At 45.3% G+C, this 16,876-nt stretch overlaps 1 protein-coding gene and 1 non-coding gene across 2 annotated transcripts in view; both read left to right on the forward strand.

The window, feature by feature from the left end:
- The first annotated feature begins 748 nt into the window (after positions 1–748).
- Positions 749–16,876, forward strand: part of CFAP251 (cilia and flagella associated protein 251) — a 71,456-nt gene continuing 55,328 nt past the window's right edge. Inside the window, exons 1-7 of the mRNA XM_065903790.1 lie at positions 749–816; positions 1,915–2,137; positions 2,213–2,270; positions 2,385–2,510; positions 3,974–4,369; positions 11,014–11,151; positions 13,625–13,734. Coding sequence (XP_065759862.1) covers positions 1,935–2,137; positions 2,213–2,270; positions 2,385–2,510; positions 3,974–4,369; positions 11,014–11,151; positions 13,625–13,734 — 1,031 coding nt within the window. The 5' untranslated portion in view covers positions 749–816; positions 1,915–1,934. The remainder of the gene's footprint in view (positions 817–1,914; positions 2,138–2,212; positions 2,271–2,384; positions 2,511–3,973; positions 4,370–11,013; positions 11,152–13,624; positions 13,735–16,876) is intronic.
- TRNAE-CUC (transfer RNA glutamic acid (anticodon CUC)) lies at positions 7,555–7,627 on the forward strand. Its single transcript has one exon. It is a non-coding gene; the product is annotated as a tRNA-Glu (tRNA).

Raw genomic sequence — 16,876 nt, forward strand, 5'->3', positions numbered from 1 at the left:
ACCCACATGCTTATCAACCAGCCTTGTGATAAGAGGGTGTGGTGGCGTCAGGAGAAGCATTCAGTCCTCCTAAAACAGAGTCTTCTGCCTCATTGCCTTTGGCTGGTTTCCTTCATGTCTTCCTTCAGAAACCTCAGGATGGACAGGCAGGCTATCCTGATAGCCCCTTTGAGGGGCTAGTGGAGGGTCGCTTTGAGGTGGAATCATCCTAATGGATTTTACCACACTGGTTTGATAGAAACATTTTGTGATAAGAATCGCAAGATAATGTAACCTGTGTAATATTTAATCTCAGCCAGCTAAAATGATCTACACAACATGTAGTTCCCCGGGCGAGGAGCCTTGGAGGACAGCTGTAAGGTGTATCAATGAGACCGGAAAATTCAGTTTGCTTTTGACAAAGAGAATTTTATCAAACAGTTTGTACTTCTTCACTTAATTTTGTCAAGCCTTCAGAAAGTCAGAATTGCTAGGATTGGCCGCTGCAGCTTCTTAGTGGATGGCTTCAAGGGAAAAAGTTGGGGACGGAGAAGAGGAGGAAAGTCAATTTCAGCGCTCCAAGTCGCGGCGGCGCCTCTCCGCACGAACCGCCAGGGGTCGTGCTCGGCCCGCTCCCGCCTCTTTCTGGGCACGTGATATCGGTCCAACCTTCTCGCTTTACGGCCAGTCGCCTGCGGCGGCAGCGGTTACCATGGAGACGGGGCTTGGTTGGCAACCGTAACTAGGGAGCCTGTGGAGAAAGCGGCCGCAGCTGGAGGCCGGGAGGTGGGAAGAGGGCTTCACGCAGCGGGACGAACCCAGCCTTTGAGGACCGGGGTGGGCGCGCTCTGTGAGTCAGGAGCGGGGTCCCCGGCAAGGCAGGGCCTGGTGCCTCTCGGGGGGCGGGGGGCGCTCACTCCACCTGGGCCCGGCCTGAGGCAGCTCCAGGGAACCCTCAACGGCGCCTGGGCTTCGTGCCCCCAAGGGCAGACACCTGCTCCTCACCCCCCACCCCCGCTTTGCTTCTTACTTGCTGTTTTACCTTGAATAAGTCCCTACACCTCTCAGCGCCTCAGACTCTTAAGTTTGCTGTGAGGAATAAACTAGAGAATACGTTAAAAGCCTTTTGTGAAGTGAAATGAAGTGGCTCAGTCGTGTCCGACTCTTTGTGACCCCATGGACTGTAGCCTACCAGGCTCCTCCCATGAAATTTTACAGGCAAGAGTACTGGAGTGGGTTGCCATTTCCTTCTCCAGAGGATCTTCCCCACCTGGGGATCGACCCCGGGGTCTCCCGCATTGTAGGTAGACGCTTTACCGTCTGAACCACTGGAAGTTTAGTTTTAAAAGGCTTTTAAACTTTCTAGATGACTGCTGCCATTTCTCACTCACTCTGTGCTACAGCTCTGTGGAGCATTTTACGTATGTCACCTCATCTTCATAAGACCCCCAGAATGTAGGGTTATCATTTTCATTTTGCCAGTGAGCAAATTTAGACTCTGAGGGGTAAAGTGACTTGCCCGGGGTCACAGAGCTACTGAGTGGTGGAACTGGGATTCAGTGCTAGCACAGACTGACTGAAAAGTCAACACTTCTCACCACTACCTGCTTCTTCCTTGATTCATATGCTTAGAATTGTTGCCAATGCCTGAATTATCATTTTGCTGCCTGTGGGAATATGAGTATGTTTAAAGTGAGTTAGAGGGCTCTAAAATTATTCCTAGAAAGGAATGAATCCCCGGGGGCAGGGGGGAGGGGGTGTTGGGCATCAATATTTTTAAAGATTTTGGACAAGCTTTCCCAGGAATCTGGCATTCTCATTCTCATGGAAAGGGACAGAGCTGGCATTGCCCATTTCACTGATATGTTTGTGGACCAGGAAATCAAAGTGGGACAAAGAGGGCCCTGCTGATTATTATGTTCAAAATTTCTTTAGAGAAAACTCCAAAGAGAAGAATGTCAGATGCAGAGGAAAACCCACTAGAAGAAACAGAAGAATACGGAGAAATAGAAATGCAAGAAGAAGATGAAGATGAAGAAGAAGAAGAAGATCCAAATTTTGAAGGGCTAGAAAATATGCAACGGGAATTAAAAGAAGTTAACACATTAGCATGGACAGCGTCTCCAGAGGAGGAGGAGGAAGAAGAAGAAGGGAGGGAGTTTGGGGAGGAGGTGGAAGCAGAGGATGGGGAAGAAGGAGAGGTGGAGAGAAGAGAAGAGGAAGAGGAGGACAGGGAAGGGAAGGAGGAGAGAGAGGAAGAAGAGGAGGAAGAAGGGGAAGGGGAGAAAAGAGTGGAGGAGCATGAGGAGGAAGAGGGAGGGAAGGCAGAGGAAGTGGTGGAAGGATTTGGGAAGGAGGCTGTCAAAGAAGAAGTAGGGGAAGAGACTGCAGAAGCACTGGAGGAGGAAGAGGAGGCCTCAGGAGCACAGGAAGAAACCTCTGTAGAGCCCGAAGAAATCACCATGTCCATGATCAGTTTGGAGAGATTTACACAGACTGATTCCCAGACAATCTTCTCAGAAACATCCCTAGTAAGTAGGAATTGTCATTCATTCATTCATTCCTAATCATTAATTGCATGCTTGTTACCCACTTACCTGCCCGGCTATGGGAATATAAAACCAAATAAGACACAAGCCATTCTCTTAAGGAGCTCTAGGGTGTGTAGGGAGGCAGACCCATAACTGAAGAGGAAGTGTTAAAAAACTAAGTGGAAGTATACTAACACATATATATGGAATTTAGAAAGATGGTAACGATGGCCCTATATGCAGGGCAGAAGAAGAGACGCAGAAGTACAGAACAGACTTTTGAACTCTGTGGGAGAAGGGGAGGGTGGGATGTTTCGAAAGAACAGCATGTATATTATCTGTGGTGAAGCAGACCACCAGCCTAGGTGGGAGGCATGAGTCAAGTGCTCGGGCCTGTTGGGCTGGGAAGATCCAGAGGAATCGGGTGGAGAGGGAGGTGGGATGGGGGACCGGGATGGGGAATTCGTGTAACTCTATGACTGATTCATATCAATGTATGACAAAACCCACTGAAAAATAAAAAAAAAATTAAAAAAAAAAAAAGTGCATGGTGGAAAAAAAAAAAAATAAACGATTTTGAGAATTAAAAAAAAAAAAAAGAAAACTAAGTGGAGTGAGGGGACTTCCCTGGTGGTTGAGTGGCTAAGATTCTGAGCTCCCAATGCAGGGGGCCTGAGATGGATCCCTGGTCAGGGAATTAGACCCCATATTGCCACAACTAAGACCTGGCACAGTCAAATAAATATTAAAACAAACAACTGAACTAAGTAGAGTGATTGAGAGATGCATAAGAGATATGTATCTATATTAAGGCTGACAAACCCGCTTAGCGGATGATCAGGGAAATCTTCCTGGAGGAAGTGTGTACCAGAGCTGACTTAAAGGACAGTGGTTAGCTGGAGTGTGCTTATCTAAAGAGTCAGCCTATTAAACTCAGCTGTGGTCCAAGAAGAAGTGTGCGCCTGTGTGCTCAGTCGCTTCTGTCGTGTCTGAATCTCTGGGACTCTGTGGACTGTAGCTCGCTAGGCTCCTCTGTCCATTGACTTTCCCAGGCAAGAATACTGGAGTGGGTTGCCATGCCTTCCTCCATGGGATCTTCCCAACTTAGGGATCAAACCTGAGTCCTGCATTGCAGATGGATTCTTTACCCACTAAGCCACCTGGGAAGCCCCAAGGAGAAGTGACTCTCTGTGACTTTTGTGATGGTTTTGGAGGCCACTTAGAAGAATCATTTTGCTGTTGTGGGTCTGCTAGTGAGCTGAGAATAAACTTCACACACCCACGATTCCTGTTATTTGAGTACAAAACATCCCAGGCTCTCTTTTAAAGCGGTTCATAATTCTGATGTGAGGCTAACACTAAGACTGGCTGATTAGGAAAAGAAAGGAAACTAAATGAGGGACTGTAGCAGCATGTACTGTATTTGGCATCACAGTCTCCTTTTTATTTCTTTTTTTTTAAAGAAAAGTAGCGAGTCAAAGCATTCATTACAATCAGAGCTTTTGGAAATGTTCGAGCTTCCAAGAAGCCCTGGCTCACAATTAGAATTTCTGGATTTGGATGTAACCACTTCTGGGGAACCACTGATTAGTTTCCCGGAAAGGCAGCCTTCAGGCGAGCTCTACCAGAGGCCCCAGGATGAATTGGAAGAAGAAGAAGGGAGAAACTTGGAACCAGAAAGGGGAGACTTGGAGCAGGAAAACAGGGAAAGGAGAAAAGAAATGAGAGTATCGTATACCAGTGAGAAAAGCGAAAAAAAATCACAGCCCAAAGCAAGGATCACCAAGGCATCGCTGGTCTCCACCGCCACCGAGGACATTTTGTTCCAAAGGAGGGAGAGTACCAACTTGTATCCCTTGGTAAGTGTGGCATCCTTTTATGTGTTTACTTTTTAAAACTTTTTATTTTTGTTTTGGAGTATAGCTGATTAACAGTGTTGTGAAAGTTTCAGGTGAACAGCAAAGGGACCCAGCCACACACACGTGTATCCATTCTCCCTCAAACCCTCCTCCTATCCAAGCTGCCAAATGGCCCCCAGTGCTTTGAGAGTATTTTGAAGTAGGGGAATTTTATGCCTATGGAAAAAAATGCCACCAGAAAGATCCATTTTAAGCAAATCATAGACTTGGGTCTTTTTAAAGTTCAGTTCAGAGCTCTGGCTGGCCGTGTGTGACAGAATGCGCTGCATCTGGGTTTGATAGCGGCAATGTTCTGCAGGCAAAGAAATTCCACAAACGGTTTGTCTGTTGCATAGGGTGTTATTTTCTTTCTTTTTTTTTTTGGCCGCGCCTTGAGGCATGTGGGGAGTTCCTCAACCAGGGATGGAACCATGCCCTCTGCAGTGGAAGCATGCAGTCTTAACCACCGGACCACCAGGAAAGCCCAGGGTGTCGTTTTCTTGTGGTAGACTCAAACTCTCTCTCTCCCCATTCCCTTCTCCCCTCTCTCTTATCTGTTTCTCTCCCTTTCCCACTCTTTCCCTTTGATATTCTAATACTTCTCTTCCAGCCACCAATTCTCTTTCTCCTCCTCTCCTCACCTCTTCTCCTGTAACTGGCTTGATCCCTTCACCAGCTCCCCAAACCATGACAGTTTCCTAAAAAACTAGCCACCCCAAGATGGATCAATAAGCGAAAGGTCTGGAAGAAGTGAAAGCCACCGGGAAAAGCACCAGTTGGTCCAATGGAGTCTGCCTTTGCTGCCACTGACAGCATTGCAAGGAGGCGCCATCTGCGAGGAATAAAAATATTATCATTTGCCAAGAGAAGGAAGAGGAGGTTTCTTTTCCCCCTTCTTCCTCCATCTGCTACTTTCTGAAAATTGTTTCCTGGGATTCATCTTTCCCCCGCCTCTCCACTGTAGATCCATGCCTTTGGACGATTCATAAGTGATGGAGTGTGTATACTTAATGCAGTTCCTAACACAGAGTGAGCACTTGACAAGTGTTAACAACCAGATGATGAATGGGTGGTGGTGGTGGTGGTAATGGAAGGATGCCGAGGGGGAAGTGCAGAGAAACTGACAGCCTCCTTTCTGTAGACGTGGCTGGCTTTGAGCAGTGGAGTTAAAGCTTCAAGCTTGCAGTTGCTTGGTCTGAAAGAAAGAATAACTGAGTTTTTTAGAGCCCTTGAGGACATTGGTCTTATTTAGCCAACTAACCAGAAATCAGGTGATATCACTGATGAGAGCAAGTGATCTTTGTACCAGGGCCCCCGCTCCCTGGACTTGACAAAAGCCACCACACAGGTTTGGGCCCCTGTTAGCCTTGGGCTTGTTGTGGAACCAAACTTGCAGAGGCTGTCCCCCTTTGCAAGTTTGCTTAGCTCTTTGAGGGCACTTTCTTTTTCCTTTCCTTTTGCCTTTATTGTTTCTTCTTTTTGTTAAAATGAATAAGTGCTCTTTATTTAAAAAAAAAAAAAAAATATATATATATATATATATATACAGGGACTTGCCCGGAGGTTCAGTGGCTAAGACTCAGTGCTCCCAATTCAAGGGGTCTGGGTTTGATCCCTGGTCAGGGAACTAGATCCCACATGCTGCAACTGTAGATCCTAAGCTCAAAGATCTTGTGTGCTACAACTAAGACCTGGTGCAGCCAGATGAATAAATAGTCTGTATTTATTTTTCTTAAAAAAATTCACCCTTTATTTCTTTTTTCTTTAAAAAAGAAAAGCATATATATATATATATATATATATATATATATATGGCAAAGATTCCTATTCTTTAAGACACTCTCACCCAAGACCATTTTCCTGAGGTGATTACTATTGTTTGATATAACCATGTATCTTTCCAGACTTTTTCTGGTACGTATACAATTATGTATCTACACACACACACACACACACACACACACACGAGTTTTATTTCAGTTTTTGTTTTTACCAGTGAGATATTCTGCATCTCTGTAAAATGTTTTTGCACTTAATATCTTTTAGAGGATTTTTTTGTATCAGTGCATGTGTATCCACTTCCTCATTTTAAATTCAGCTATTTCCTTATTGATGGCCATTTACGCTATTTCTAATTTCTTGCTCTCACCAAAGGTGCTTCTGTTACAGGAAGGGGGACCCCCTCCAAGGCCCGATAGTGGGCTCTTGTCTAACACTCAGAAATGAATTGTCCGAGGAGATGAATGTGCTGACAAAGCAAGAGACTTTATTGGGCAGGGGTGCCCAGATGGAGAGCAGGAGGGTAAGAGAACCCAGGAGAACTGCTCTGCCACATGGCTCACAGTCTCAGGTTTTATGGTGATGGGATTAGTATCCAGGTTGTCTCTGGCCAATCAGGGTCCTTCCCGGTGGCTCAGGCATTGCTCAGCCAAGATGGATGCCAACGAGGAGGGTTGTGTTCCTTATTGGGACCTCCTGTTGTGAAATAATTCATGCAGTGGTTACTTATGCTGCCTGGCCAGGGTGGGTGGTTTCAGTCAGCGTGTTTCCCCTAACTCTTCATTGCATATACTTCTCCATCTATGTGCTGCAACACCCTCGTTTTCCTTTGGGGTCCCCTGCCTTATCCCAGAGGCCTGTCAAAAGTTGAAGTGCTCACGGTAAATAGGCATAACCGTGGATACCATCTCCACCCAAAAAACAAGGTATCATGAGTTTATGAGAAAGAATCATATGACTATCAAATATAGTGAAATCTGGTTTTGACAATCAAGTTTTGTTTTCCAGATCACCATGTTTTAGAAGAAGATTATTATGAGAGGTGACTGTCCCCATGATCATCCATCATAAACGTCAAAACTAGTGCAAAATGCAATGAGTATGAGTCCTGTGTGATTTTGGTTAATGGTAGGGCTGCTCAAGGAAGTTCTGTGACTACTGAGTGAGGTCCACCTAGTTTTGATCTTGGAAGAGTTGTTTTACCTGGAGGCAGGAGTCTAGTTAAGAATGTGTTCTTTTTATAACTAATTTGTTAAGTTGGAAAATATATTTCCAGGATGACTATAAGATCTTTTAGAATTACCAGGTTTCCAAAAGAACCCTCTCACATGAAGAAATTGGCTTTTAAGAAGCAGCTAGAGGGGACTTCCCTGATGGTCCAGTGGTTAAGATTCTGCACTCTCAATGCAGGGGATGCTGGTTTGATCCCTGGTCAGGGAACTAGACCTCACAGGCTACAGTGAAGATCCTGTGTGCTGCAACTAAGACCAGCAGAGCCAAATAAATTAATTTTAAAAAAGATCCATCTAGATATGAAATATTTCCATTCCTAGAAGGTGCAGCTTGAGACAATTATGATTCCACAATTCTACCACTCATGCCCACGCAATAAAAGATCTAAATATAAATATAAGTTACAGCAAATGAGCAGGTGGACTAAGGAGATAATGGAGAATGAAGTGTGTAGGAGAGAAATTGGCCACGTTGCCCACTCTGTCTTGGGAGAAATATATGGTCCATCATTTAACCTTAAGTTTCATTCAAATATCAGAAAGGAAATGCACCAGATTTCATCTCTATGCTCCAGTATAATTCACTGATTTTTGGTAACTAATTACATAACCATTATTTAAACACTCTACCACATCAGCCTTGGTTAATTTTTTAAATAGACTTTATGGGGGGGAGGGGCGGCAGTTTTAGATTATAGAAAAATGGAGTGAAAAACAGAGAATCCCTGTGTAGTCCCTTGTGCCTTCTTCAACCCCTGGTCTCCTCTGTTATTCTTGCATTAGTGGGAATTTTGTCTCTTTATAGTGAATACTTTGTCCTTCCAGGGAGAATAGTGAATAAGGAACAAATACTCAGGCTAAATAATTGCCTTTCTTAAGAAGTTACTTAGTGACTTTATTATAACATCCATTCTACATACTCTTATTCAGTAAATTGAATTTCTCAACAATCAGTGCTTACTGTGTAGTTGATTACTGAACTGGGTTCTAGGTTCTGGGGAGTAGGTAAATAGGAAGCTGTTTCTATTTACTCTTGAAAGCTTTCCTTTATTTTTATTAAAATATACAAAGAGAAAGTGCACACACAAGTGTAGAACTCACTGAATTCTTACACAGTAAACATACCTGTGTAAGCACCTTGCATCTTTGCTTTTCTTTCTAAATGGAGTTATCAGTCACATACCATAAAATCCACCCTCTTAACTGCTTCTTAAAAGATTATGGTAAGGGACTTCCCTGGCGGGCCAGTGGCTAAGACTCCCAATGCAGGGGGCCTGAGTTCTATTCCTAGTCGGGGAACTAGTTCCCACATGCCACAAGTGAGCTCTCATGCCGCAACTGAAGATACCACGTGCTGCAGCTAAGACCTGGTGCAGCCAAATAAATAAATAAATAATTTTAGTCAGATTGTGTTAAAAGGTACATAATATAAAACTTACCGTCATAACCATTTTTACATGTAAAATGATTTTGTTAGGTTGGCCAAAAAGTTTGTTCTAGTTTTTCTGTAAGGAAAAACCATGTTAGGTGGTGGTGGTTTAGTTGCTAAGTTGTATCTGACTCTTTGTGACCCCATGGACTGTAGCCCACAGGTTCTTCTGTTCATGGGATTTTCCAGGCTAGAATACTAGAGTGAGTTGCCATTTCCTCCTCCAGGGGATCTTCCCGACCCAGGGATCGAACGTAGGTCTCCTGCATTGCAGGTGAATTGTTTACCAACTGAGCCACCAGGGAAAACCCCATAAGCTGTTATGGAAAAACCCTACTGAACTTTTTGGCCAACCTAGTAAATACATTCATAGAGTTGTGCAACTGTCATCATCGCCATCCCCATAACTCTCTTCATCTTGTGAAACATACACTGTACCTGTAGCTGCCAACTCCCCAGCCCCCACCCATTCTCGGCTAACACCCTTCTGCTTTCTGTCTCTGTGAATTTGACTATTCTCGGTACCTCATATAAGTGGAACCATTTAGTTCATATTTGTCTTTTTGTGACTGGCATATTTTACTTTCATTATGTCCTGAAGACTCATCCACGTTGGAGCATGTGTCAGAATCTCTGTCCCTTTGGAGGCTGAATAATATTCATACATTGTTTATCCATTCATCTGTCCACGGACCCTGGGGTTGCCTCTGCCTTTTGACTATTGCAAAACGTGCTGCTCTGAACATGGGTGTACACGTATCTTTTTGAGACTCTGATTGATGTTCTTTTGGGAATATACCCGGAAGTATAATGGCTGGATCACATGGTAATTGTATTTTCAGTTTTTTTGAGGAACCGCCACACTGTTTTCCACAGCAGCTTCACCGTTTCACGCTCCCACCCATAATGCATAAAGGTCCCGGTTTCTTCACATCCCTGTAAAGTGTACCCTTTACGTTTTTTTAATTTTTAAAGTTATTTTTGTTGAAATGCAGTTGATTTGCAATGTTAGTTTCAGGTGTACAGCAAAGTGATTCAGTTATATATAATATATATTTGTGTGTATATATATGTGTGTGTGTATATATATCTTTTTCAGATTCTTTTCCCTTATAGATTATTATAAGATACTGAGCATAGTTCCCTGTGCTATACGGTAGGTCCTTGTTAGTTATCTGTTTTATATATAGTAGTGTGTATATTTTAATCTCAAATTCCTAGTTTATCCCTCCTTCCTAACACATTTTCCCCTCATGTAACCATAAGTTTGTTTTCTATGTCTATGAAAATTTACCTTTTTAAAATGTACATTTGGGTCTTTCCTGGTGATCCAGTAGTTAAGAGTCTACCTGCCAATGCAGGGTCATGGATTTTAATCCCTGGTTGGGGAACTAGGATCCCACATACCTCAGAGCAGCTAGGTCCTCATTGCTACAACTACAGAGTTTGTGTGCTGCAATGAATGATCCTTCATGACCCAATGAAGATCCCTGCATGCCGCAACTTAGAACTGACGCAGCCAAAAAAAAAAAAAAAAGAAAGTACAATTAATTGGTTTCTTAGCCCATTCACAAGGTTATGCAATGTTTGCCACTATCTAATTTCAGAACATTTCCGTCACCCCAAAAAGAACCCATACACAGTAAGCAGTCACTCCCCACTTCCTCCCCCAGCCCCTGGAAACCATTGACCTACTTTCTATCTCTATGGATTTGCCTATTCTGGACATTTCCTTATAGATGGGGTCATACACTATGTGGTCCTTTGCATCTGACTGCTTTCACTTAGCATCACATTCTTAGGGGTCATCCACATCGTAGCATGTTCTTGAGGACTTCTCAAGGTGATGTTTCTCTCTTTAAAAAAAATTTATTTGTTGGCAGTTTTATGTTTTTGGCAGCTTTGAATTTGAGTTGCAGCCTGAGGGCTTAGTTGCCCTGCGCACACAGGATCTTAGTTCCTTCGACCAGCGATAGAACCCACATAGCCTGTGTTGGAAGGTGTATTCTTAGCTACTGAACCCCCAGGGAAGTTCCAAGGTGGTGTCTCTTTATTGGCTGATGATGTGAACCCTCTTCCTAAAGGACTCACGCTAGGATCACCCCACGGCCCAGCTCTGAGCTCACACACCGTAGTGTCCTGCTAGTTTTACCTTTGTCTTCCAGACCATGACCTGGTCATTCGGGTGGAACAGTTCCCTTCCTGTTTACTACATTCGAGAAAACGAGAGAGTCCTTCTCTACGCCAGTGGTCACACTGGGGTCATCTACAACGTCCTCAAGAACAACCAGCACCATCTTCAGGTTTGCAGACTTCTCTTACTTGTGGTGAAAGAGGTTGTCATTAACTTGAATACAGCACTTTGGTTTTTATTCCCAGGACCAACCTCATTCTATCTCAGTCACATGTTCCTTACTCCCTTCTGAACCATAGCGAATTCTGTTCGCAAACAACTTTTGCTGTTTATTGTTTTTCTGATTCTAATCAGAATCAATTTACAAATAGCAGTTGACTTTAATTTTATAGTAACTAGAGTCTAAAGCATCTGTATTTTTTTTTTGCATTTCTGTAAAAATGGGGTCAGGAGAGACCATATTGTCTCCACCGGACGATGATGAAATGCAAAGGGAAGTTCCTCAGCAGGGATTCAGACTTCATTAACCCTTAGCCTCCTTTCCAGGGCTCCCAGGGCTTTGATCCTCCTACTCATGCTGAAAAGTGGTTGTTAATATCCCTGTTTCACAGGAGAGGAGGCTCAGGTCAATTTAGCTGACTGGCCCAAGGCTGCTGTAGCAGGTGGTGAAGCCAGGTCTTAGGTTCAGGTCTCCTGACTTGAAAGTATTAAGTAGGTCAGTTGTCCTCTCTCTCCTCCCTCCAGCATCTGTTTTTATTTACACCCACTAAGTGCCTCCCTAAATGCCCCACACACCTTCCATCCCCACACTGCTCGCTTCCTCTGTTTCGGATGTTTTTTCACCCCTTTCATTTTCATTTACCTGTCCAAATGTCATGTTTTTCCAGTGTCTGAATTTCTACTAGTTAACCTGGTAAACAGTTCCACATCACCCCTTTCAGTTGACCTATATTTTAATGAGGACCTTCCTCAGTCAATGCCTAGATCAGAAGCTTCACCAAGTATTTCCAAGAGGTCAGCCAGTACTCAGCATCCTGCCAGGGATCCAAGACACATGGGTGTAACTTCAGGAATTTGCTTCCTAGAAGTTCTGAAATACACACAGTCCGCACGCCCTTCTTGGCGCTTAGTTAAATGTGCAGCGCCGAGCACAGCAGGGGGAGAAGGGACAGTGTAATAATAGGGATGTGGAGGAGGGGCAGATGGGCTGAGAAGCAGGGAGCAGCAAGGCAGGCTTCCAGCCTCCCTAGATTGGATGGCTGGGTGGGGCCTTGGCCATTCATTCATTTCCATATGTATTTGTCATAACCATTATGTTTCAGATGACGTCGTGAACAAAACAGATCTAGTTCCCCCCACCATGGAGAGGCAGACATTAACCAAGTGAACACATAAATATGTAACTAAAGATTAGGGACTTCTCCTGGTGGTCTGGTGGCTAAGACTCTGTGCTCCCAAAGCAGGGGGTCTGGGTTTGATCCCTGGTCAGGGAATTAGTTCCCACATGCCACAACTGAAGATCTTGTGTGCTGCAACTAAGAGTCCCCATGCCACACCTAAAAGGTCTGGCATGCTGACCTGAAGACTGAGGATCCCACAAGCTGCAACTGAAGACCTGGCACAGGCAAATAAATAAATAAATAATACTTTAAAATTGCATAAAAATAAAGATTATAACAATTGCTGGAATGGGTATGTGAAATTGCTCTAAAAGAGAAAAATCAAAATCTGAGAAGACTTCCTCTGAACTGGTGGGCAGGGAATAGAAAAGTGCTATTTTTGCTGAAGGCTGAGCATGAGCCAGCCAGGGGCAGTTTTGGGGGGAAGAGCATCCTCCACAGAGAGAGCTCCAGGTTGTCAGGCCTTTTGTGTGGGTCCCAGAGAAGAGGCCAGAGTGAGCGAGGGGTTGACATGGAAAGAGGGCAATAGGGATTGTTTCCTGGTTGCCATCTCTTGTTTGTGTTTCCAGAAGATTCCTTGTTGCATAAGGAGGATTGTAGGAGGATACAAGTGAAAGCAGAGGCCAGCAAAGAGGCTTTGGCACCAGAACTGCTCAGGGACCCGAGTGAGCAGTTTTAAGGGAGATGAGGCCAGCAGGGAGGTCCAAGGAGGTGGGACCTGGGAGGACCCAGACATTTATTCTCAACCAGGGTTCAGAGTCAGGTACATGCCTCGACCCCTAGGAAGCTACTGTTCTTGTGGGGAGTGTAGCTTGTCCCGTTAGTGTTTTGGGTTTTTTTAATACTTTTTTTACTTTTCTTTTTTTTTTTTAATGTGGGCCATTTTTAAAGACTTTGTTGAATTTGTTGCAGTATTGCTTCTGTTTTATGTTTTGGTTTCTTGGCCTGAGGCATGTAGGATCTTAACTCCTCGACCAGGGGTGGAACCCACACCCCTTGAATTGGAAGGTGAAGTCTTAACCCCTGGACCATCAGGGATGTCCCTCCCACAAGCATTTCAAGGGAAAGTCTGAAAACCTTTGGCCGTAGAGTAACACTGAGAAAGTGGACAGGAGTCAGATGTTCAGCGGTGGAGACTGGACAGGGAGCTCACGTCTCTCTCTGGGGTCCCGCCTTTCCTGCTGGTGCCGGGGCTGGGCCGCACCCTCTGTGTCTCAGAGCATCTTCTCTTCACGTCTGCAGGGCCACCCCAACATCATTTCCTGCCTCTGCATCAGCGAAGACAGGCGCTGGGTCGCCACGGCCGACAAAGGGCCCGGCTGCCTGATCATCATATGGGACTCTTTCACAGGGTAGGCATGCCCAAGCCACCTCCTCCTCATTTATGTACAGTAACAGGCCGCTGTAACTCGCAAAAAACGAGGCATGCTGGTCTGGGGATATAGAAGCCAGTGCTGGGATGCAGGGCAAGGTGCAAGGGTCCCAGGAGAGTTTGTCTTCTTGCCTCAAGACCCATGGGAATGACATTACTTTGGTGAATTTCCCATGGACAATTCTTGGCTCTTTAAGCCCAGAAACCCTGTCGCTCAGATGGTAAAGAATCTGCCTGCAATGCAGGAGACCTGGGTTCGATCCCTCGGTCAGGAAGGTCCTCTGGAGAAGGGAATGGCTATCCACTCCAGTATTCTTGCCTAGAGAATTCCATGGACAGACAAACTGGCAGGCTACAGCCCATGGGGTTGCAAAGAGTCGGACACGACTGAGCGACTGACGCTACCAGGTACACTAGCCTGAGGGAAGGCCAGTTCACACTCACCCAGCTGGGAGGCCCAGAGAAGTTGTTTGACTTTCACCATCTGCAAAAAAAAAAGAGAAGGCTATTCATACTGTCTTTGTTTCCCTGGGCTGCTGTGAGAAATTACCTCTAGGGACTTTCCTGGTGATCCAGTGGCTAAGACTCTGTGCTTCCAATACAGGGGGCCTGGGATTTGATTCCTGGTCAGGGAACTAGATCCCACATGCTGCAGCTAAAAGATCTGGCACAGTAAAATAAATAAATAAATATACAAAAAAAATTACCCCCAACTAGGTGGCATAAATTACAGAAATTTATTCTCTCATTGTTTGCAAGGCCAGCCATCTGAAGTCAGGGTGTCTGCAGGGAGCTCCTCGGGGCCCTGAGAGAGAATCTGTCCCATGCTCCCCTCCTGACTTCAGGTAGTCACGGGCATCCTTGGTGACCCTTGACCTGTAGACACATCCCTCCAGCCTCTGCTTCATGTGGCGTTTTCCCCTCCGTATCTCTCTGTAAAGTCTTTTCTCTTCTAAAGACACCAGTCGTTGGGTTTAGGGTTCTTTCTAAGCCAGTATAGCCTCATCTTAACTATTTAGACCTGCAGAGACTCTGATTCCATGTAAGGTCACATTCTGAGGTTCTGGGTGGAATGAATTATGAGGGGCGCACCATCTGACCTACGCTACTTACCTTACGGGATTGTTATGAAGATCCAGAGCACAGTACCCGGCCCAGGGTAGATGCTCACAGATGTGTGTCCTTTCATAATTCCCGGTCCTAGAGACAGAGGGCAGTGTCAGTTTCATTGACAAGATTGTAAGGGCTTGATTGGGTGTGGAGGGTGGGGTGGGGAGAGGTGAGGTGGGTTAGACAGTCCAGGTGGAGAGGAAGGTCAGGAAGAAGTTATGTTGAATTTCTGGACACAGGAACTTCCCTCCTCCGGCTGACCCGTGGCATCTATAGGGCCGTGTTACCTAGCCGCAGTCCTTACCTCCCTTGACCTCTCAGTGGCTTTCAACACCCTTTACTTCCCTTGGCTCCTCTGACACCATGTCCCTTGGTTCTCCGCCCAGTGCTGTCTGTTCTCTCTCAGATTCTTCTCAGCCTTATCCTCCTCTAGCTGTTCCTTAGCTGTGGCACGAGGGGATGCGGGTGCTGTTGGTGATGTTCTCCAGCCGGGCAGGAGCACACCCAGCGCTAGAAACCAGACTATCTTTCTCTCAGTGTTTCCTGTGTTTGCTGAGGGGGCGCTGCTGGAGGTCATTCCATCTGCCAGTCCCATGGGCCTCCCCTGCCAAAATGTCCAAAAATGCTGTGCCTTCGCCTCCAAATAACCTCTGCCTCTGTCCGTCCTCTCCTGCTTGGGCCACTGCAACAGCCTCCTGACGGATCTCCCCTGCTTCCCTTGCAGTTTCACTCTTCAACCCCGCCCCCCACCCCTTCATGGCACTGAACCACTTTTTCCTTTAGTTATTTATTTTTGGCCACACTGTGCAGCACGTGGAACTTCTCCAACCACGAATCGAACCCACTTCAACCATGAATCGAACCCTCGCCCCCTGCAGTGGAAGCATGGAATCTTAACCACTGGACCACCAGAGAAGCTATTGAACTACTTTTACACATACAATTCCCTGGCATTAATTACATTCACAATGTTAAGCAATCATCACCACCATTTGCAGAACACTTCCACCACCCAACCAGAAAACCTGAAGGAATGAATTCCTCACTCTCCCTCCCCTCAGCCTCTGGTAGCCTCTCATCTGCTTTCTATCTTTGTAGATTTGCCTGTTCTGGACATCTCATGTTAATGGAGTCATACAATATGTGGCTTTTGTGTCTGGCTTCTTTCACTTAGCATAATATTTTCCAAATTCTTCCATGTTGTAGCATGAATCAGTATTCCACTCCTTTTTATATCTGTTTAAGATTCCATTGCATGAATATACATTCTGTTTATCCATTCGTCTGTTGATATTTTAAAATTACTTTAATACATTTTAATTGGAAGCTAGTCTCCTTTGGCCACCATCTCCAATCCTAGTCCTCTAGTCAACTTGGAGCATTTCATTCCAGAATATTTGCTGTTGTATTAAATACACATGTGTGGTCAACAGCATCGTATGGTTTTCCTCCACAACTTTTTTTTTTTAAATGATCTTATTTAATTTATATTTTTGGCCATGTGGCATGTGGGATCTTAGTTCCCTGACCAGGGATCCAACCCACACTCCCTGCTTTGGAAGTGTAGAGTCTTAACCACTGTATCACCAAGGCAGTCCCTCTCCACAACATTTTGAGTTTGATCTCTGAGCCAAATGCAAAATCTGATGGTGCTGCTCCCCTGCTGAGAACCCTCCAGGGACTGCTCATTGCCAATTCAGCCCTTGTTGCAGGGGATTCGCACCTCACACACTAGACACGCAAACACTTCTGCCACGAAGTGAAATTCCTGTCTGTGTGCCTAGCAGTCATCTGTAGCAATGACATGCTTTTCAGCTACGAGTAATGACAAAGCTGACCTGAGGCAGGAAGGGCGGGCCTCTCACTTGTGTCTCTTCTCTCAACCCTTTGCCGACAGCTCCCCTGGCCCAGGCAGAGCTGGCCTCCTTTCAAACTGTGTTTATCCTTTGCTTTTTACTTGTTTATAGAACTGTCTCCCCCATTAGACTCGGGGTGACTCTGCAGTAATTTTT

Source organism: Muntiacus reevesi, chromosome 13 (genome assembly GCF_963930625.1).
Source record: "Muntiacus reevesi chromosome 13, mMunRee1.1, whole genome shotgun sequence".
In the NCBI taxonomy this organism is placed as follows: Eukaryota; Metazoa; Chordata; class Mammalia; order Artiodactyla; family Cervidae; genus Muntiacus; species Muntiacus reevesi.